The sequence below is a fragment of the Nansenia antarctica genome (assembly GCF_963989245.1).
Source record: "Nansenia antarctica genome assembly, chromosome: 14".
Lineage (NCBI taxonomy): Eukaryota > Metazoa > Chordata > Actinopteri > Argentiniformes > Microstomatidae > Nansenia > Nansenia antarctica.
The window spans coordinates 24,280,274-24,302,924 of NC_137684.1; the positions used below are offsets into that span (position 1 = coordinate 24,280,274).

Consider the following 22,651-nt stretch of genomic DNA (forward strand, 5'->3'; position numbering starts at 1 on the left):
ATTAACACATATTATATTTAATATTATTATTATATATTTTATTAACAACAACAAAAGCAAAGGGTGGCTACTTTGAGGAATCTAAAATATAAGACATATTTAGAGTTATTTCACACTCCACATGTGTTCATTCATAGTGTTGATGCCTTCAGTGAGAATCTACAATGTACCAAATAGTCATGAAAATAAAGGAAACGCATTGAATGAGAAGGTGTGTCCAAACTTTTGGCCTGTACTGTACATACACACACAAACATAAATATCATCAGATGATCCTTTATGACATACAGCCAAAGCGTGTGTAGTTGGGCCCAACTTTATCCCATATAGCATATTCCAATAAAATAAATAGTTCGATTTTTTTTTTTCTTTGACTGTAAAAACCCATGCACCCATGCACAAACATCCTGTAGTGTCGCGAGCCTAGGCGCTCGAGCCCTTAGAAGACTGCACTGGGAGCGCGCTGGGGGTGACAGTCGCCATTTTATTTTTGAAAAATCCAAGCGAACCTGGAAGGAGAGAGAGAGAGAGAGAACCCGTTCAATTCGACAAGTTTTGGGGGAAGAAACCAACAGGAATGACCACCACCGAATACGTTTTAGGAACCACGGTGAGTATTTTTCACAATATCTCGTGAAGAACCGGCTAACGTTTTTGGAATAAAGACACATTTAGGCTACTACGCTTTAGCAGTGAGATGTGGGCTAGCCGTTTACGCGTCGTAACGTTGACAGCTAACGTTAGCTTAGCTTAGGCTACCAAAACTAACTAACTAGCTCTAAGCTTGATCTGACAACCAGCTCGGTTTTAAGAAACACGTGTCAATCGGAGTTTGTTCGGGACGATTTCATATATATTCCTTACTATGTACGTCCTTACAACAAGGTGCAGAACGTTGAGCTTTGAGCGATTATTTTAGCCCCATCGAATGCTACGAACGACATTTTGACACATGCTAGCTAGTGGCTAAGATGTGATGTAGAGCTAGCCAGCTAGCTAGCTGCTGCCAGGCCAGACTAACACACTAACACAGGAGCAATGCTAAAAGAAAAAAAACCTGTGCTAAAAAAATGTGGCTACATTTTAGCGTTTATTCCACTAACTAACTGTTAATTGTTACACCATAAACAAGTTAACCACGAGCCAGGAGAACTCACTAAGCAGTGGCTTTATTTGTTTTATTGCGTTACCCCACGGTGGCTAACTAGGGACCCTGGCGTTTGTGTTAGCTTAGTTAGTTAGCTCGCTATAGCTAGCCAGCTAGCCAGCCCAGCAATGTGCTTAGGCCAGCCAGTTAGCTGTTAGCTCTTTGTCTCAATGGGTTTTAGCTTGTCAGTCTGTTATCTAAGCTAACGTTAGCTTAGCTTACGGTCAAGGCTAAGAGAGGCAGAAGTTGTTATCATCATTTAAAGCTAACTAGCTAGCGTACCTTAGCTCGTTTACGCTATTGGGAATGAATCAAATCTGGTGTTAGCTTCACGACCCAAAGGAGATGTTTACGTTACGACTTATGAATCGAAATGGTTCTGAACTTGTGAAATGTTCAAGATTTACCCCGTTATTCATGTTAACGTTAGAAAACCCATCGCATTATCAGGGCAACACCATTTTGATTGAACGGGGAGCAGACAGTGAGTGTAGTTTGGAGCTAAAGGGCCCCAACGAAACCCCCCAACATTGGGATTATCAGACTATTTGCTTTTTTCTGTCTGGCCAAATCTTTTCGGAATTCTTTCTATACATAAGTGTTAATGTATCTGTACTGTTTTGTCGTATTGCACTGTATATAGGCGTCATATGGTGAAAACGTATCGGTGAATCCTAACCACAGGCGAGTAGGCCTCGAAGCCTGTCATATCACATTGTTTTCTTGCTCTAGGTCTTATTTCCCCGTTTCATTTTCTCCCCCCGTGTGCCTCCTGGTCTTTCCTCTGTTGTTCTAATAGTAGTGTTTGTTCAGTTAATGAGTAGGACTGCCTCATACTAGCATGTAATACTATGGTGTTTATATTGTATCTCTATAATACTGTATTGTGCAAAACAGTATTCATCCCATGATTATAAACAACTGTTCTCTTGACTTTTCAGATGCTGATCTTGGCATTGCTCTGAGGGACCCTAGTTTGCACCAAGCTCCACAGACCGAGGATTCTTATTACAGACATATTTCTACACCTTTGGGGGGGGGGGAGCAGAATTAACCTATTACTGCAGGGACAAAAGGGGAATAATGGTGATTTTGCGCCGGGCTCGGCCGCCTGCTTCCGCCCCATCCAGCAATGAATCTTGATTCGCTCTCGCTGGCTTTGTCTCAAATCAGCTATCTGGTGGACAATTTAACTAAGAAAAACTACAGAGCCAGCCAGCAGGAAATACAGCATGTGAGTAGCATTTTAGTTTTATGCTGTGAATTCGAAACAGTTGTTAATGCACAATATTGATTCTAAACACACAATTGATTTGGTTTTGTGCACTAGTTGTGACTAGTCCCCCAAAACTAGTGCACATTTTCACTGATTCAGACCTCTGGAACCTAGACAATAGGTCAACATGTTTGTTATAATGAAACATAACTTGAACTGTATTCAGAATCGCATCAGGTCTGTACTACACAGTTTTCTACTTGTGCCCGGTTTGTTTGTTGTTAGTGTCATAATGAATGTGCTTGCTCTACCCTCAGATTGTGAATCGTCACGGCCCTGAGGCAGACCGGCATTTGTTACGCTGTCTCTTCTCCCATGTGGATTTCAGTGGCGATGGTAAAAGCAGTGGCAAAGATTTCCATCAGGTAATTGTGGATTGTTAAATTGTGCTAAATCAAGGACAGGCCTATTCTATTACCTTTTACTGTAATTAAGTGAGAATTGGGGCTGTGACGGTTAGTGTGGTGAGTGCAGCGCTGCAACACTGACGTGAAGATGGTAATATTTGGCTGCTGAATGCTCATAATATAACATTTTCTTCATTATTAGACCAATGCGCACAATTCCATGACCGTCACAGCTGTAGTAAGAATTAGGGATGTTAAACGTGTAAGCGTTTAAAAGATATTTTAAGAGACGAGTTCCTGCCTGAAATCCGTGCTTATGGACATTCTGCACGTTGCCCTTGCATACAGGCTTCCACATTAAAAAAACTAAAGTTTTTAATACACGTACAGACTTATAATATTATTTTGTCAGCCGTCAAAAGAGACGCCCTTCGCACGGGACTAGTATTATGTGGTGGCCGTGTGAATCGGCCATGTCTGTAAAAAAAATCCACCACAAATAACCTACCTTTAGCTGATTCTGGAGGTCCTGGGCTAATAGAAGTCTAACGCAAATCGGCATGTAGGTAATTTGGGGTACGTTTGTTTTCTCCGCCCCTTTTTTTGCTGTGTGTTCGAGAACTAACCAACGCCTGTTGCGCTTGTTCTTCATAAAGAGGATGTTACACAGAGCCCTAACCCAACCCTAACCCATCATATCCAGGGGAACGTCCGTAAATTCCAGTAAAACATAGACTTTGCTTATCCTGCGCGAACGCACCACATGGCGGGGGTGAATTTCTAGTTTAGAGGTCACCAGATAATACTAGTCCCGTGCGAATAGGACATATGTTATTTTTCTTTTAGAATGTCTCTTCGTATCTCTATTGTTGGTGTTTTTGTTTTTTGTTTTCTGAATATGTGATTTATTGCCTGATGTCATCAGGTCAACAACAAAACATTTAAATGAAGAAATACTAGTTTGCTAATTAGATTGCTAATGTATTGCAGTATAAGGAATGTCAACTCCAAGGAAGCACTGTATGGGCTCGACGTGCTTGCCATTGATATTACTGTTGAAAGTGACGCGTTAATTCGGTGTTGTCCTTAACCTGTTTTGTTCTGTTTCCTCCTCTCCCCTTCACCTTTGTTTGTTCCACTTGCCCAAGACACAGTTTCTGATCCAGGAGTGTGTGTCGCTGATTTCAAAGCCAAATTTTATTTCAACGCTCTGCTACGCAATCGACAATCCTCTGCACTACCAGAAGGTTGGTAATATATTTCTGCTCTTTACACTAAACAACCCACCTTGGTGAAAAGTCTGCAATTCCCCTAAAAAAACGATTCTGTGGTCCCCTGGGATTTTCTGCATGTACAGTTAGACTCCATGTACCAAAACAATAGTGGCTGCACCATGGTGACTGTACTGAGCTGTGTGTGTGTGTGTCGTGTGTACGTCTCCATGGTACAGTACTGAGATGTGTGTGAGTGTGTGTGTGTGTGTGTGTGTGTGTGTGTGTGTGTGTGTGCATGTGTGTGTGTACGTCTCCATGGTACAGTACTGAGCTGTGTTTGTGTGTGTGTGTGTTTGTGTGTGTGTGTGTGTGTGTGTGTGTGTGTGTGTGCGTGTGTGCGCGTGTGTGTGTGTGTACGTCTCCATGGTGACAGTACTGAGCAGTGTGCTGTAGCCTGTGAGTCCACACAGAGTGATGAGAGGGTTCCTGCCGACAGGGCCTGTAGAGGTGTCGGGTCTCCTGTGCGATGGTTCCCTACATACATACTAATACCTAGTAATACATAGTCTAATAGTCTAATACCAATATATACAGTACCAGTCAATGGTAACACTCTGGTTAATACATTTTTCTAAACCTTCACCATTTTCAGAGTTTGAAGCCGTCGGCCCACCTATTTACTCAGCTGAGTAAAGTTCTTAAGCTAAGCAAGGTCCAAGAAGTAAGTGGCGTAATGATCTTATGATGAATATGTTGATCTGTTACAGCGTCTTTTAAATGGATACATATTTGGAAATGTGTTATCTTATGACTTCTTTTTAGTAGTGGTTTGTAATGGTGTTGTTATGGTTATCATGTTATAGAAGTGCTGTGTCAAGATTCCACACTAAACAACTTTTTCCCCCTAGGTGATATTTGGTCTTGCTTTGTTGAATTCGTGCAACGCAGACCTTCGTGGTTTTGGTAAATATTGTGTTTTCATGTTGTGATTAAATTTGACTTGAGAAATGTGAGGTGCACCTTATAGTGCAGTCTCTTGCATGAATTCTTCAGTATTACTTTGTTTATGTCTCATCGCAGGTGTAGTGAGTTATGATTTTATAGCAACAATTGGTGACGGTGACAACCGGTGGTGTTAATGTTTTTTCCCCTCCATCTCTCTTCAGCCGCGCAGTTCGTCAAACAGAAGCTCCCTGACCTCCTGCGTTCGTACGTAGACTCCGACCTTGGAGGGAACCAGGAAGGTGGCTTCCAGGATATTGCCATAGAGGTCCTGCACCTGCTCCTTTCCCACCTGCTGTTTGGCCAGAAGGGAGCAAGCGGTGTTGGACAAGACCAGATTGATACGTTCCTCAAGACACTGTGCAGAGGTGAGGGGCTTCTGTGTGCTACATCAGAAGAGGCAGAAGGAAGAATCCTGTATTCAATTAATTTGCAATGCTTGGGGCGCTTAGGTGGCGTAGCGGACTAAACGTTGACCACGTAACCGCAGGGTTTCCAGTTCTATTCCGGCAGTGGACATATCCTGCATGTCATCCCTTCTCTCTCTCTCTCTCTCTCTCTCTCTCTCTCTCTCTCTCTCTCTCTCTCTCTCTCTCTCTCTCTCTCTCACCCTTCCTTCCTGTCTAATCTCTACTATCTATCACAATAAAAATAAATAATATGAGTGGGACTGCCCCACTCAGAAAATAAATAAATAATAATTGGCAATACTTCCATTAAATGTATAAGATTGATGTCTCCAGTTGGAGTTGATTGTGTTCAGTTCTATTTGTTTGTAATTTTAATGTTGTGTGTTTCAGATTTCCCGCAGGAGCGCTGCCCTGTGGTGCTCGCACCACTGCTGTACCCTGAAAAACGGGACATTCTCATGGACAGGATCCTGCCAGACTCGGGAGAGTTAGCCAAGACCATGATGGAGAGTTCTCTCGCAGAGTTCATGCAAGAAGTTGGCTATGGCTTTTGTGCGAGGTGATTTCTTGCTACTGCAATTCCAGTCACTGATCCAGTTTGTCTATTGGTTGGTTTATGTATAGGCTAGAAAATGTGGTCTTAACTAGACCTGTAACAATTATGAAATAATTGTCTAATGGCAATCTTGACTGCTCCAACACGCTGGCTAACAACAAAGAAAGTCGCGTTAGCTAGATAGCTGCTCTGCATGTTTAGTACATCACAACATGCTGATTGATAGAACATGAACATGCTAAAGACACAGACAGACACAGAAAACTAGACGAGTCCCTTTTTTATTGATGATAAATCAGGTTCAATTTTATCATAATAAAAAGAGGCATGGTTTAGGCATAGGTTGCTGTGTTATTACATTATCTGGGTCACATAACAGTGAAACAATTATATTGTTAATCGCAATTGTTTCTGAGACAATTAATTGTACAGCAACATTTTGAATTGTTACAGGCCTAGTTTACATATAATTGAACGACCGTGGGCGTTATCTGTTATTGTTCTGCGTGTCTGTTTCTAATGATCGGTGTTAATGTTGTTTCTGCGTTTGTGCCTTTTTCTTCAACCGTAGTCTTGATGAATGCCGCAACATCATCCTGCAGTATGGGGTGCGAGAGGTCACGGCCAGCCAGGTGGCCAGGGTCCTGGGGATGATGGCACGCACCCACTCTGGCCTGTCAGATGGAATACCCTTACAGGTGAGCTGCTTCACCAAATATGGACCGTTAATCACCCTAAAGCACCAGTAGATTGACATTGAACAATTTCTTTGTTTGTAACTAATGTGTTATATTTCTTTTAACTCCTCCTCAGTCCATCTCTGCTCCGGGGAGTGGGATTTGGAGCGACGGAAAGGACAAGAGTGACGGCTCTCAGGCCCACACCTGGAATGTAGAAGTTCTGATTGATGTGGTCAAAGAAGTTGTAAGTCACACATTTAGAAATGCACTCATTCCCTCTTCAATTTGGCCTTTTTTTTTGTTTTGCTTTGCTTTTTGTATGACTTTTTTTTGTGCGTGTGTGTGTGTTTCAGAACCCCAATCTGAACTTCAAAGAGGTGACCTACGAGCTTGACCACCCTGGCTTCATGATCCGGGACAGTAAGGGACTGCAGATGGTGGTGTACGGCATCCAGAGGGGCCTGGGCATGGAGGTGTTCCCTGTCGACCTCATCTACAGGCCCTGGAAGCATGCTGAGGGACAGGTAAGGAAGGGATCCCGTAGGTGTGTGTGTGCACCTTTCCTCTGTCTGGGCTATTGCCCCTGAACCACCCTCCTCCTGACTGCTCATCCCTCCTGTATATCTCCTCCAGTTGTCATTCATCCAACACTCCCTCATGAGCCCAGAGGTGTTCTGCTTCGCCGACTACCCCTGCCACACAGTCGCCATCGACATCCTGAAGGCCCCTCCTGAGGACGACAACCGGGAGATCGCCACCTGGTACGTAGAAGCCGTCCTCACCCAGCAGAAACAGCAACCATGGGGCACTTAGGTGGCGTAGCGGGTCCCCGGTTCGATTCCGGCCGGGGACATCCTGCATGTCATCCCTCCTCTCTCTCTCACCCATCCTTCCTGTCTAAATCTTCACTGTAACTGTCAATAAAAATAAAAAATATGAGTGGGACTGCCCCACTCAGAAAAATTAACTTTAAAAAAAGAAAAGAAATAGCAACCAGGAGGCACCGTGCTTTTACTTCTGTAAAAGTTTATCTAGTCATTGTGGAGAATTTGGGGAGAAAAATAGTACTGGCATTACAATAAAGTATTTATTCATTTAGCCCTGTTGCAAGTATGACCATGTTTCCAATGTCATTATGGCGCTTCTGATGGTTTGTCGTCGTCTCCTGTGGCTTCTTCCCCTGACAGGAAGAGCCTGGACCTGGTGGAGAGTCTGCTGCGTCTCTCCGAGGTGGGCCAGTACGAGCAGGTCAAGCAGCTCTTCAGCTTCCCTATCAAGCACTGTCCCGACATGCTGGTGCTGGCGCTGCTGCAGATCAGCACCTCCTGGCACACCCTGCGCCACGAGCTCATCTCCACCCTCATGCCCATCTTCCTGGGCAACCACCCCAACTCCGCCATCATCTTGCACTACGCGTGGCATGGGCAGGTGGGTGTCGATATGCCGACGGCAGAGGTCAGATCTAACGTGAGCAGCAAGGGCATGTGGTGTTTGGAGGATATCAGTCGGTTGTGTGTTGTAAAGTCTTAGTCCCCCCTGATGAGTGTTAAACCACCACCGCCTCCTCAATCACTTGATTTGCTCCCTCCTCTCTAGTCGTTTCTGTATCAGACCGGGTCTGATGCTAATTCCGTATGATTCCGTTTGCAGGGCCAGTCCCCCTCCATCCGTCAGCTGATCATGCACTCGATGGCAGAGTGGTACATGAGAGGTGAGCAGTACGACCAGGCCAAGCTGTCTCGCATCCTGGATGTGGCCCAGGACTTGAAGGTAAAGGATCAACGGCTCATCTCAGGAAATGAAACGATAATCCACTTGTGTAACTTAGAGATTGAAGTCTACTTTTGTTCTCACAGACATTATTTTTACGACGCCTCTAACCTCTTGTTCCTCTTCTTCTCCAGTCTCTATCAATGCTGCTAAATGGTAATCCATTTGCCTTTGTTATCGACCTTGCTGCACTTGCCTCTCGCCGCGAATACCTCAAACTTGACAAATGGCTGACTGACAAAATCCGAGAGCACGGGGTGAGTCATAGATTGGCACCGCCTACGAAAAAAGTTCAACATCGCTACAGAAAGTGCTGTGCTGGGAGTTCTGTGTATGAGGAGGAAACTTAACTCATGAGTTTGTTTGTTTGTGATGTTAGGAGCCGTTCATCCAGGCATGTGTGACCTTCCTGAAGAGACGCTGCCCCTCCATCTTGGGTGGCATCGCCCCGGACAAGGACCAGCCGAAGAGCGCGCAGCTGCCCCCGGAAACACTGGCGACTATGCTGGCCTGTCTACAGTCCTGTGCAGGGTGAGAACAACTACTTTCATTTCAAAGTAGTATTGTACTGATGTACTGTTATCTTTTTAGAATACTTAACACAATGTCATTCATGCAGAAAATTCGAACTTTTACAAGCAGTTCCTAATTTGGTATTATAATTGAAATTGTGTTTTCAGGAGTGTGTCTCAAGAGCTCTCTGAGACAATTCTGACTATGGTTGCCAACTGTAGCAACGTAATGAACAAAGCCCGCCAGCCGCCACCGGGGGTGATGCCAAAGGGACGTGCTCCCAGCACCAGCAGCCTCGACGCTATTTCCCCTGTGCAGGTATCGGTGTCTCCTCAGGTAAAGTGCTTCAATTGCATCTCTGCTCTTGTGAAATGGAATACTGAAATTGGGGAGTCTGTATTGGCTGAAAAAAGGGCTACTCGTATGGTCCCCTAACCGTGATATTTCAATTTAACAGAAATTTGGTTGAAAAATAGAAAGTTGCAGCTTTTTGTTTTGCTGAAAGTTTCTGTTTGCTGTAAGTCTGTGGCCCAGTTCCTAATGTTTTTGCCCCCCCCTGTGTCTTCCAGATGGACCCCCTGTCTGCCATGGTCTCCCTGAACCTAGGGGGCTCAGCCACCTCCCACACACAGAGCATGCAGGGCTTCCCCACCCCACTGGGCTCTGCCTTCAGCAACCCCCAGTCCCCAGCGAAGGCCTTCCCTCCTCTGTCCAACCCCAACCCCAGCACACCGTTTGGGGGAATTGGAAGCCTCTCCTCACAGCTACCTGGTACGTGACCAGAAACACACTTTTAAAGGACATGCTACCTTTTGTTAGACTTAATACATGTTAGCATCCATTCTGTACTATGTGTAATTTGTTATGGCTGAAAATACTGAAATGCATTTCACAGATCTTAATTAAACAGTTTAAGACCCATGACTGTTTGAGATGAAAGTCCTGACAGTAAAGTTCCTGCTGTCTTGATTACTTTAGTGGGGGACTAAATGTGGTGGTTCTTTTGTCTAGGCCCTCTGGGATCAGGCATCAGCGCTGGTATTGGTTCTGGTCTTGGAATGCCGCCGGTGACCAGCGACCCGTTTGGAACGAGGAAGATGAGTACACCGGGCCTGAACCCGCCCACCTTTCAGCAGAGTAAGATGCAGGCCTGTAAGTGGTGGTGGTGTGACTGAGGGTGCCAAGCGCCTCAACTGTATTTCCTCTCAAAATTCTCTATCTGCAATAGCCTCAAATGAGGGTTTTTTCTTAAGTCAATTTCAGATGTTTTATCTTCTCATATCTATAAAGATTTGATTCAATTTGAGAACAACAAACATAAACTGAATCTAAGAGGAAATAAGGATCAGTCTTCCATTTTTGTCTGTGACAGCCACTTTGTTAATGCATTATCAAGTGTTAATGATGTCGTGTTGCTGTACTGTTCAATTGTTGTGGTGCATTGTTGTGTCTTTTGTTTGTGAATGGCATGTGAAATCTTTTTCACTCTTCTTTCATCACAACATTGGTTCTTTTGGGAATGTTAGATTTTGTCTTACCGTCTGTTCCCTTCCTCTAGCTGACCTCTCTCAGGTGTGGCCAGAGGCAAACCAGCACTTTAGTAAGGAGATTGATGATGAGGCCAACAGCTACTTCCAGCGCATCTACAACCACCCCCCGCACCCCACCATGTCAGTGGACGAGGTGAGTCGCCTCAGAATGGTCTGGAGAGTAGTAAAGCAGTTATTTCCCACAAACCGATTATTTTCCCAAATTGTCTGACTCACGTTCTCTCTCTCTCTCTCTCTCTGCAGGTGCTGGAGATGTTGCAGAGGTTCAAGGACTCCACCATCAAGCGGGAGCGGGAGGTCTTTAACTGCATGCTGAGGAACTTGTTTGAAGAGTACCGCTTCTTCCCCCAGTACCCCGACAAGGAGCTGCACATCACCGCCTGCCTGTTCGGGGGGATCATAGAGAAGGGCCTCGTCACCTACATGGCCCTTGGGCTGGCCCTCAGATACGTCCTCGAAGCCTTAAGGAAACCCTTTGGATCCAAAATGTATTACTTTGGAATCGCTGCTCTAGATAGATTCAAAAATAGGTATGTTGGTTTTATTATTTGTTTTTTTTTATTCAAATGTCCACCCTGAATATTTGCATGGGCAAACTAGTATTTAGTTTGACTTGGAATTATTCAGATTAGGTCTGGCTGCAGACTTATTGTGTTATTGTGATCTTTCCCTCTCTAGACTGAAGGACTATCCCCAATATTGCCAGCACTTGGCTTCAATTGGGCACTTTCTGCAATTCCCCCACCATTTACAAGAGGTAAACGGGTTTCTTGAATGTTAATTGGTCCCACAGTCTGTTAATTCCGCATCTAATATGGCTGTCCAACTCTTCTTTAAACTGATCTCCGCACCCCCATAGCCTGGGTTGCGGATCTTACTCCAAGATAAATAAGTCTCTCGCTCTGCACTTTTCATATCCTGTGCGTGCAGTATATTGAGTATGGCCAGCAGTCACGGGACCCTCCGGTGAAGATGCAGGGATCCATCACTACCCCAGGAAGCCTGGCGTTGGCTCAAGCTCAGGCCCAGATCCAGCCACCCAAAGCCCCCCAGTCTGGACAGCCCAGCACCCTGGTCACCACAGCTACCACCACCACCACTGTCGCCAAAACCACTACCATCACCCGGCCCACACCAGGCAGCTTCAAGAAAGATGTGCCGGTGAGTAAAACTACAGAAAGGACTTTGGTCAGTATATTCGCTTTAACCCGTATTCACTTTATTGCTCCATATGTTTACAATTATTTTGCCCTCAGAAAATGTTAATTGTTTTTTAATCATAATCTCATCAGCCCTCCATCAACACCACAAACATTGACACTCTCCTGGTGGCGACAGACCAAACTGAGAGGATTGTGGAACCCCCAGAGAATGTTCAAGAGAAGATCGCTTTCATCTTCAATAACCTTTCACAGTCCAACATGACTCAAAAGGTGGGTTGTTGTTATTATTATATGGTTTTATTTGTTTACTGTTTGGCGATTTGTTCTGTTTTGTTTTCCCACTTGTGCCTATGTATTTCTCCTAAAATGGTTTTATTTGGACGTCTCAGGTGGAGGAGCTAAAGGAGACTGTGAAGGAGGAGTTCATGCCCTGGGTGTCCCAGTACCTGGTGATGAAGCGAGTCAGCATCGAGCCCAACTTCCACAGCCTCTATTCCAACTTCCTCGACACCCTGAAAAACCCAGAGTTTGTCAAAATGGTCCTGAATGAAACCTACAGAAACATCAAGGTGGAATATTAGGAATTTACTGACCATTTTTCTTTCACCAGTGGAAAATATGATTTTCTAAGTGATGCAATAAGAACATATTTTAAAACACCAACTCTCTTGTTCTGTCCTGTAGGTTCTCCTTACCTCGGACAAGGCAGCTGCAAACTTCTCTGATCGATCCCTGCTGAAGAACTTGGGCCACTGGCTTGGAATGATCACTCTGGCTAAAAACAAACCAATCCTCCATACAGTGAGTAGCTAGCTCTAACAGTCATATTTGTAATCAGACTCTTTCAGCTGCATTTTCTAAGTTAAAAGGTTGAATAGCTCAAGTGTGCCGTCTTATGTTGATGTACTATCTTTTTTATTCTTTTCAGGATCTGGAGGTGAAATCCCTCTTGCTCGAGGCCTATGTCAAGGGTCAGCAGGAACTACTGTATGTGGTCCCATTTGTGGCCAAGGTGCTGGAATCCAGTTTACGTAGCATGGTAAGACCACAGTGTCAGCTACACCACTTGACCTTCACTTGGGTCCAGGTTGTCTGATTCCAGTAGATCTTTAATGTTGTTTATTGTGTCTTCCAGATCTTCCGGCCCCAGAACCCCTGGACTATGGCCATCATGAATGTTCTGGCAGAGCTGCATACAGAGCATGACCTTAAGGTCAGGAGATCATCTTTATTTATTTTATTTTTTATCACTTGAGTATTGATTGGGTTTCAGCATAGACATGGACAGAACATCAGATCTACATCTTAAAGAGTAAAACAAAGGGCAGAGAAACACAGCATAACCCCTAAACAGATGGGTAAAAAAAGTGAAAAGGAAAAGATGTCTGGAGGTGTTTCAATAAACATGTTACGAGTAATATATTCTGAATGGGTATTCAATTAGAAGGTGTCACGTTTCATACAAATGTTCCATAATTTTCCATCATCTTTTTACTTTCACGATCAACAGCATTTACTTCTTTTTTTTCTTTTCGTCTTTAATGCGTTTTCGTTGTTCCATTCACTGATTGTCGTTCTGCTTTCCTCACTACAGCTAAATCTCAAGTTTGAGATAGAGGTGCTGTGTAAGAACCTATCACTGGACATCAACGACCTGAAGCCTGGTACCCTGCTGAAGGACAAAGACAAGCTGAAGAGTCTGGAGGAGCAGCTCTCTGCACCAAAGAAGGAGGTCAAGCCACCTGAAGAAATGCTTCCTATTGTCAGCACAGGTAGCCAGCTCTTCCATGGAGGTATGTGATTTCTATTGATTTATTCCAGACACCTCGTGTGTCTTTCCATTTCCCCATGTGTTGTATTCCCTTGAAATTCACTTCTGATGTGTTATCTGAATGTATTTGTTGTAGCAGATTGTTTTCGTTTTTTTTTTACTTATTTTGTCCATGAATTTGACGTTCCATCATTTCAATGCAAATTGACGACGTAACGTATTTAAGTTGTTTATAATGTTTAATTTGTTGACTTTTTCTTTTCTTTTTTTATCCATTGCTCCTTGAGCCTGTGAGCTTGGCTTTCCCTTCCAGGATTTTAATCCCGATAGCGTTTTGTAACCAACAGGAGACTTTCTTCCATTTGCGGCTGCACCATCCACTCCTGCTACAACCACAACTTGCACAGCAACTGGGCCACCTACCCCTCAGTTTAGCTATCATGACATCAACGTGTACGCTCTCGCAGGGCTAGCCCCTCACATCACTATCAACATCAACGTAAGTAATAATAATAATAATAATAATTTATTTGATTTATATAGCGCTTTTCCGAGGCTCAAAGACGCTGAGTATGCGTCTGTAACACCGTCAGAGCTGTGGAAGTACACATGGTAACTCTGGGAACTGTAGTCCTAACAAACCTATTCTCCCTGCAGATCCCCCTGCTCGGGGCCCACCCCCAGCTGAAGCAGTGTGTGAGACAGTCCATCGAGCGTGCGGTACAGGAGCTCGTCCACCCTGTGGTGGACCGCTCCATCAAGATCGCCATGACCACATGTGAGCAAATCGTCCGGAAGGACTTTGCCCTGGACTCTGAGGAATCACGCATGCGCGTGGCGGCCCATCACATGATGCGGAACCTGACCGCCGGCATGGCCATGATCACCTGCCGGGAGCCCCTGCTCATGAGCATCGCCACCAACCTGAAGAACAGCTTCGCTGCCGCTCTGAGGGTACGAAGCCACCTTCATTCTCTCTCTCAAATCAGACACACTCCCAAAACCACCTGTTGCTTATAGCTGTATTCCCTCCCCCCCTCCAGGCTCCCACCCCCCAGCAGAGAGAGATGATGGAGGAGGCTGCTGCCAGGATCGCCCAGGACAACTGCGAGCTGGCCTGCTGCTTCATCCAGAAGACGGCCGTGGAGAAGGCGGGGCCTGAGATGGACAAGAGGCTGGCCACGGTGAGGGTCACTGTTGGGCTCTCGGCTCACTCTGCATTCATCCACAGAGAGGCTCTTGTCTTGACAGCCTGCTGTGAGTTTGACTGACTGTCGTCCCGTCCCGTTGTCTCCCCAGGAGTTTGAGCTGAGGAAACACGCCCGTCAGGAGGGCCGGCGGTACTGTGACCCGGTGGTGCTGACCTACCAGGCTGAACGCATGCCGGAGCAGATCCGACTCAAGGTCGGAGGAGTAGACCCTAAACAGCTGGCTGTGTACGAGGAGTTTGCCAGGAACGTCCCAGGCTTCCTACCCAGCAACGACCTGTCTCAGCCCACTGGATTTCTTGCTCAACCCATGAAGGTGAGCCGGAAAAGGCCGTTGTCAATATACAATCTTGAAATAACTAATGTTAATCATGCGTTGAGCTGCAGAGGAATGCTATTACAATGCCCCCCCCCCTTCTCTCCTGTATCACAGCAGCAGGCATGGGCCACAGATGACGTGGCTCAGATCTATGACAAGTGCATGGCAGATCTGGAGCAGCACCTGCACGCCATCCCACCAGCGCTGGCCATGAACCCCCAGACCCAGGCCCTGCGCAGCCTGCTGGAGGCCGTGGCCCTGGCCAGGAACTCCCGCGACGGCATCGCAGCGCTGGGCCTGCTGCAGAAGGTAATGCTGGAGCCCTCTGGTACCCTAATCACACTGCAGAGCTGTAGTGTTCTGATCCGGGTTCCCACGGGTCCTTGAAATGCTTGAAAGTTTGTGAATTTGAGAAAAAGAAATCATGGTCTTAAAAGCTTTTGAAAATAGACATGGGTCATTGAAAGTGCTTGAATTCCCGTCGCTCTCTCTAAAAACATTATATATATATTCAAAAACGTTTTACTTAGCTCGTCAACTAGTTCTGTCTCAAACTATGAATTTGAGGGAATTGAGTCTTGAAGGTCCTTGAAAGTCCTTGAAAGGGGCTTGAATTTGATGTGTGGGAACCCTGTCTGATATGGTTAGACAGCATCCACCAGTACGGCATCTAACAGTGCTAGAAAGGACCACGTGAAAAGACCATTTCCGAGCCAGCACAGTTCTTGTTTGAGTCAGCCCTGCAGTGACTAAACCCAGTCCCAGTCCCACACTGAGATTACACAGGTCACACCTAGAAAAGCTATCTTCCTAACCTCACTTTTGTCCAACTCTCTTCCCTGCCTGTCCTCCCCAGGCTGTGGAGGGGTTGCTGGATGCCACCAGCGGCGCTGATGCTGACCTGCTGCTGAGGTACAGAGAGTGCCACCTGCTGGTGCTCAAAGCCCTCCAGGACGGACGGGCCTACGGACCACAGTGGTGCAACAAGCAGATTACCAGGTGTGTACCCCCACCCACTCTAGAATCATCCACGAACTCCAATGGGAGTGGGGGAATTTAATGAACTCTAAAAGGATGGAACCATAACGTAAGGGACAACTCCTCCAGGCTGAGTACATGTTGTAACCACCTCACCTCTTGTCCCCCAAGGTGCCTGATCGAGTGTCGCGATGAGTACAAGTACAACGTGGAGGCGGTGGAGCTCCTGATCAGAAACCACCTGGTCAACATGCAGCAGTACGACCTGCACCTGGCTCAGGTAAACCCCGCCTGCTCTCTATGGACCCACTGATGGACAGATGTTGCATGATGCCATCTGAATAGTCAGGCTTGGTTAAATCAACAAAGTTAATGAAGTGACACTGCATGGCGGTTCTGTGTCGAACGTTGGTTATGACCCTTTGTTTTTGCGTCTTCCAGTCGATGGAGAACGGCCTGCACTACATGGCGGTGGCGTTTGCCATGCAGTTAGTGAAGCTGCTGCTGGTGGACGAGCGCAGTGTGAGCCACATCACTGAGGCTGACCTCTTCCACACCATCGAGACCCTCATGAGAACCAGCGCCCACTCCAGGGCCAACGCACCAGAGGGGTAAGTGCCGTCAAGAAACCTGAATCAGTAGTTGCTGTAGTTTGCTTTCAGCTGCCTACACTTTGTAGGAATGTCTGTGTTCCTTTCACATTACACAGGGAGGAGACATTTTATCGCATGATGTGCGGCTTTCACGTAGATAAACTGGCATGAATGTGTAGTGTGCAGTGGGCACGGTGTAACTTTTTTTGATATTGATTGGGAGGACCTTTCAAGTTCACCGTGTCCTTGAACGGCCTCGGAAATTCTCAGTGTCCTACTCAAAGATTACGTGGCAAATGTTGTGTAATATGAACGCCGCTTTAGAGAGTACATTGTTTATGGTGAATGCACTCCATGATAAGAGGTTGGTTGATGTGCAAGTCTTCAAGCAGTCACAAATCTGATCAGATTTCAGCCTATGCAGAATGCACAGTTTTTCCCTGAAAAAGTCAAAACACATAATCCAAATATCTGTACCATATTGGCAAAAAGGATTATTGTCAAGGTTGAAGACAAAGTTGTGCTCAAACCCATATACAGATTGTGTAATCTGGAGCAAGGGGTATAACCCATAGATGTGTATTTTAATTGTAAATAGAAATCCCCAATAAATGAAAACTAATTGAGCTTAAGGACTAGAAGCTAATTCACAGATGAATTCACTGGGAGGGCGGTCAATGCGAGGTAAAAGCCAAGAGCATCTAGTCCTCGTTCATGGGATATGTTTGTATAAAGGCTTTCTACATCTAAGGTAACCAAAATGATATCTCCAGGTAGATCTTTAATTTCAGAAATGTTATTAATGACATCATAACCCAAAATCCAACTCATGTCTCCTTGGAAATGTTACTTCATTTTGTTATTGTCAATCATGTCAATTTTCTGCTATTTAGTTTTGTGCATATTCTCTGCTATCACAGATATGAAAAGCTGTTAATTTTACAGATAATAATAATAGTGTCTTAGATTTATATAGCGCCTTTCAAGGACACTTTACAAATTGACATAACAGTCAGACAGGGGCCGAAGGCCTTGGTGAACAGGTGGGTTTTGAGAGCTCATTTGAAGGTGTCCAGGGTAGGGGCGTTGCGGATCACTGCGGGGAGAGTTCCAAAGGGTGGGGGCTGCCACACTGAAGGCCAGGTTCACCCTGGTTGGTGCGGGGGGTAGGAAAGCAGACCCATGTCTGTCGGACCGCAGGGTCTGGCATGGGGTATGTTGACGGAGGAGGTCATAAGTACTGGGGGGTGCAGGCATGGAGAGATTTGTTGGTGAGGGAGGATTTTGTATAAGATGTGAGACCGGATGCCAGTGGAGGTGGGTGAGGGAGAGGGTGATGTGCTGTGGGTGAGAACCCTCGCAGATGAGTTCTGCACATACTGGAGCCTGGCTCCGGTGGCTCCGGTTTCAATGGTGTCATAGTGCGCCTTATATCCATGGTAAAAGAGGAGCAAAACAACAGTTGATAGCATGGTCAAATTGTATATCACAACGTGGATCATACAGGTAAAACAAAACACCCAGCCCTACTTGTAGTACTGCTGCCCCTTTATGTAGAGCCTCTAACGTGTGTGTGTGTGTGTGTGTGCGTGCGTGCGCTCCCTGTCATCCCAGGCTTCCTCAGCTGATGGACGTGGTGCGCTCCAACTACGAGGCCATGATCGACCGCGCCCACGGAGGACCCAACTTCATGATGCACTCTGGCATCTCCCAGGCGTCCGAGTACGACGACCCTCCGGGCCTCCGGGAGAAGGCAGAGTACCTACTGAGGGAATGGGTCAACCTGTACCACTCGGCAGCCGCTGGCCGCGACAGCACCAAGGCCTTCTCTGCCTTCGTGGGACAGGTACAGTACGACAGTCACTCCCAGCTGCTAGAGCTGTTCTCCAGAGAAAGTGTTAATGTGCTCAACACAATGGAAAATAGGTTATAGCCAGTGTAAATTCTCACTATACTGGACCGGCTCCCCCTTCCCTTCCTTAGATGCACCAGCAGGGTATCCTGAAGACCGATGACCTGATCACCCGTTTCTTCCGGCTGTGCACGGAGATGTGCGTGGAGATCAGCTACCGCGCCCAGGCCGAGCAGCAGCACAACCCCGCCGCCAGCGCAGCCATCATCAGGGCCAAGTGCTACCACAACCTGGACGCCTTCGTGCGCCTCATCGCCCTGCTGGTCAAGCATTCCGGAGAGGCCACCAACACGGTGACCAAGATCAACCTGCTCAATAAGGTGAGGACGGGCTGGAAGAACCTAGAGGTGGAATAGAACCTAGAACCTAGAGATGGAATAGAACCTAGAGATGGAATAGAACCTAGAACCTAGAGATGGAATAGAACCTAGAACCTAGAGATGGAATAGAACCTAGAGATGGAATAGAACCTAGGGATGGAATAGAACCTAGGGATGGAATAGAACCTGGGATGGAATAGAACCTGGGATGGAATAGAACCTAGGGATGGAATAGAACCTAGGGATGGAATTGAACCTAGAGATGGAATAGAATGGGGAGCTTTAGGAACAAGCTCTCTCCCTACTGATCGCTTCTCTGGAAAGACATTGTTAGAACCATAACTCCGCCAGTCATTGTCTGGACAATTGTAATTGGAGCCGTTATTATTATTTTAAAAATATCATAAGAAATGTAAGTTACGGTAGCTGTTATTGTGCTCATGTGGACCTGTCCCCTCTCTGTGTCTCAGGTTCTTGGTATTGTAGTTGGAGTGCTGATCCAGGACCATGATGTGAGGCAGACAGAGTTCCAGCAGTTGCCTTACCACCGTATCTTTATCATGCTGCTGTTGGAGCTCAACGCCCCAGAGCACGTGCTGGAGACTATAAACTTCCAGACCCTCACTGCCTTCTGGTAAACACCCAATACTGACACAGGAGAATACAACACCAGTTGTCTGAATTGAAGTAGCCATTTCTTATTTTAATAGAGCAAATATCAATGTGGAGGTTATGTCAGGGTTGTCAACCACTCTGATTAGAACAGTGTCCTGTGGGGTCTGTGGTTCTGATGCTGTGTGTTTGTTTCCTATCTCCCAGCAACACCTTCCACATCCTGAGGCCCACCAAAGCCCCGGGCTTTGTCTATGCTTGGCTGGAGCTGATCTCCCACCGCATCTTCATCGCCAGGATGTTAGCGCACACCCCGCAACAAAAGGCAAGGCCGATTCACCGACGGAAGAGATTTGGTGGAATTTCCAGTGCTGCTTTTTTAAAACCAAGAAAATGACAACCGTCTAACACGGTCTACCTTTGCTTTCTTTCCCCCCAGGGTTGGCCCATGTACGCCCAGCTGCTTATCGACCTGTTCAAGTACCTGGCCCCCTTCTTGAGGAATGTAGAGCTCAACAAACCTATGCAAATCCTCTATAAGGTATGCAAATAACGGCAGTTAACCTTCTTCTTTTCCTGGATGGATGAAACACATAGAAGTTGTAGAAGTAAAACCTGGTCCAGACCATGGATTTGATGGCCGTGTTCTCCTCTCCCCCCCCTCCCAGGGCACTCTGCGTGTCCTTCTGGTCCTGCTGCATGACTTCCCGGAGTTCCTGTGCGACTACCACTATGGCTTCTGCGACGTCATCCCGCCCAACTGCATCCAGCTTCGCAACCTGATCCTGAGTGCCTTCCCACGGAACATGAGGCTTCCGGACCCCTTCACCCCCAATCTGAAGGTACAGCTCCCCGCTGCAGGGATCACCCACTAGACATCTAGCTGAATTACAACAGATAACTGTCTCCTTTCAACAGTTGTTCGGGTATTTGAAATGACACTGTCTCCATCTCTCTGCTAGGTTGACATGCTCAGTGAGATCAACATCGCTCCCCGCATCCTCACTAACTTCACTGGAGTGATGCCCTCTCAGTTTAAGAAGGACCTGGACTCGTACCTGAAGACCCGCTCCCCTGTCACCTTCCTTTCTGAGCTCCGCAGCAATCTGCAGGTAGGGGGCGCCACTCTGGGTCCCTGGAAGTATTTGCAGCACAACGAGACATCTTTAGACCAGGTTAAGTTTTGACTCTTTGAGCAAATGTTTAAATATGTAATATGTGTGTTATCTGTCAAGTGGGTGTGTGTGTGTGTGTGTGTGTGTGTGTGTGTGTGTGTGTGTGTGTGTGTGTGTGTTGGTGTTTGTGCTTCTTCATGCGTGTCTGTCTAGAAGGTCATTTGAAATGAAACTAGTGTCGTCTTCAATTGGAAATTCGGTTGGGTTTTATATTTGTTTTTCTTTCCAACAAAACCCGATTTCAGGCGTCCACTGAGCCAGGGAACCGTTACAACATCCAACTGATCAACGCTCTGGTGCTGTACGTTGGGACTCAGGCCATCGCACACATCCACAACAAGGGCAGCACCCCCTCTATGAGCACCATCACTCACTCAGCCCACATGGACATTTTCCAGAACCTTGCGGTGGACTTGGACACTGAGGGTAAGACAGTGACTCACACCTCCACGGAACTATACCTTTTTTTCCCCAGTCCATGTGGTACTATGACTGCACAGTTCTTATTGCGTCTTCTCTTGATTCCAGGGCGCTATCTGTTCCTGAATGCGATCGCCAATCAGCTGCGCTATCCCAACAGTCACACCCATTACTTCAGCTGCACCATGCTCTACCTGTTTGCTGAGGCCAACACAGAAGCAATCCAGGAGCAGATCACCAGGTAATCTTGTTTGACATGTGTATAGTAGTTCCACTGAACAAGAAACCTATTACACAGAAGGAGGAAGAAGAAGAATGGAACGCAGGTGTATTTGTTGTGCTTTAGTTTCCCGTGTGTCTCCCTGTTCTGCTGTTCTTTGCTAACGAGGCTCCCCTCCCCTCTACAGGGTTCTTCTGGAGAGGCTGATAGTGAACAGGCCTCACCCCTGGGGACTGCTCATCACCTTCATCGAGCTCATCAAGAACCCTGCCTTCAAGTTCTGGAGCCACGACTTTGTGCACTGTGCCCCGGAGATAGAGAAGTACGTGCTCTTTCATTCCCTCCCAGAGTTGGGCTATGACTCATCTGATGAGGCCACCTCACCAGCAGAATAAATAGCTGGAGGATGTCACCACAATTGGCAACACAATATTTTATGTCCATTCTGCTCTGCTTTTGTTGAAAAAAAAAAAAAAGAGAATATCTTGCATAAAGATGCGTAGCTACAATGGAAAGGCCTGGACTAAACGCCCTCCCCTCCGCTGTCTTCTCTCTCAGGTTGTTCCAGTCAGTGGCTCAGTGCTGCATGGGTCAAAAGCAGGCTCAGCAGGTGATGGAGGGCACTGGTGCCAGTTAGTCAGCCAGCCAGCCTGCAGGAGAGATACTAGGGCCAACCCCTCCCTCCCTGGACCCACCCCACCCCACTTTCATTACTGTTAGCACTGGACGAACTGGCAACGACCATTTGAATATCAAGGACTGCTGCTCATGGATCTAAGAGTTTCTTTTGGCCTGAATATGGAGAAGTTATTTGGACATGCTGTTTAATATAATTTTTGATGCTTCGATGTAAATATTAAAAGGGAGATGGAGAGTTAGTTAAGAGCAGATGTGTGGAAAGAACAGGTGTCCAACAAATGAAAATATAACATGTAAAGACACACATGTACACACATTCACTCACTACCAAAGCCCCCTGTTTGTCTCCCTCTTACAGATTTAGTTTTGCATTTTTCATGACTGATTTATTTGCATTCAGAGGCTTAATGGTAGAGGATATAAAAAAGCGGCCTGGATTTTGTTTTTTTGATTTGAGTGGGAAGAGAAGGCAGTGCACTAGATTCTCTTATAGGGGTTTCACTCCTGATCTGCTTGGGGTGTGGTGGGGGGGGGGTTAATGGTCTTTCCATTTTAAACAGTGGGTTAGAGGTTCTCCCCGGCACTTGTAAAATTGTGGAAAATTTAAGATGAGATCTAATCTTAAAATTTGTACAAAGATCCAAATTGCAGAACAACAAAAGAAGGACCAATACAACCCATTTTGTAAGGATTTTGAATGTTTTGTAAATGTATTGGTCCGCGTGTTGTATTTTGTAGTCCTTTATAGTTGCCTTTAGTTCTTGCTACTTATTTCCTGTATGTATGCATACTGTAGTTAACGCATTAAACAATTGAACTGCATTTTTGTGTTTTTCCCTTCATTTCAAGAATGTCT

The 22,651-nt window shown here is 46.1% G+C and overlaps 1 protein-coding gene across 2 annotated transcripts; it reads left to right on the top strand.

Annotated features, from left to right (window-relative positions):
• The first annotated feature begins 548 nt into the window (after nucleotides 1-548).
• Nucleotides 549-22,611, top strand: cnot1 (CCR4-NOT transcription complex, subunit 1). Of its 2 annotated transcripts, none has more exons than XM_080544922.1 (48): nucleotides 549-610; nucleotides 2,089-2,381; nucleotides 2,681-2,788; nucleotides 3,919-4,017; nucleotides 4,637-4,705; nucleotides 4,893-4,947; nucleotides 5,151-5,354; nucleotides 5,787-5,955; nucleotides 6,524-6,650; nucleotides 6,766-6,876; nucleotides 6,986-7,156; nucleotides 7,266-7,393; nucleotides 7,820-8,060; nucleotides 8,283-8,402; nucleotides 8,537-8,659; nucleotides 8,782-8,933; nucleotides 9,083-9,251; nucleotides 9,485-9,686; nucleotides 9,927-10,052; nucleotides 10,474-10,598; nucleotides 10,709-10,995; nucleotides 11,144-11,221; nucleotides 11,386-11,626; nucleotides 11,758-11,898; nucleotides 12,018-12,197; nucleotides 12,313-12,429; nucleotides 12,557-12,667; nucleotides 12,764-12,841; nucleotides 13,223-13,421; nucleotides 13,747-13,898; nucleotides 14,057-14,353; nucleotides 14,443-14,583; nucleotides 14,699-14,923; nucleotides 15,041-15,235; nucleotides 15,783-15,925; nucleotides 16,076-16,184; nucleotides 16,346-16,515; nucleotides 18,112-18,343; nucleotides 18,481-18,729; nucleotides 19,200-19,363; nucleotides 19,549-19,666; nucleotides 19,781-19,882; nucleotides 20,010-20,183; nucleotides 20,304-20,516; nucleotides 20,762-20,942; nucleotides 21,045-21,177; nucleotides 21,344-21,478; nucleotides 21,715-22,611. In XM_080544922.1, exons 2-48 carry the CDS (start codon nucleotides 2,280-2,282, stop codon nucleotides 21,791-21,793), a joined length of 7,245 nt encoding a protein of 2,414 aa, XP_080401048.1. In that variant the 5' UTR covers nucleotides 549-610; nucleotides 2,089-2,279; the 3' UTR covers nucleotides 21,794-22,611. The 2 variants fall into 2 exon arrangements, with proteins under 2 accessions (XP_080401048.1, XP_080401049.1); XM_080544923.1 differs by having other exon boundaries at nucleotides 3,925-4,017.
• Nucleotides 22,612-22,651: the final 40 nt, after the last annotated feature.

Bases quoted from the DNA above. Each gene is read 5' to 3' on its own strand.
- cnot1 (XM_080544922.1), top strand. From the start codon at position 2,280: ATGAATCTTGATTCGCTCTCGCTGGCTTTGTCTCAAATCAGCTATCTG. The intron at 15,236-15,782 runs GTAATGCTGGAG...TGTCCTCCCCAG, and splicing joins CGCTGGGCCTGCTGCAGAAG to GCTGTGGAGGGGTTGCTGGA. The intron at 19,667-19,780 runs GCAAGGCCGATT...CTTTCCCCCCAG, and splicing joins CGCACACCCCGCAACAAAAG to GGTTGGCCCATGTACGCCCA.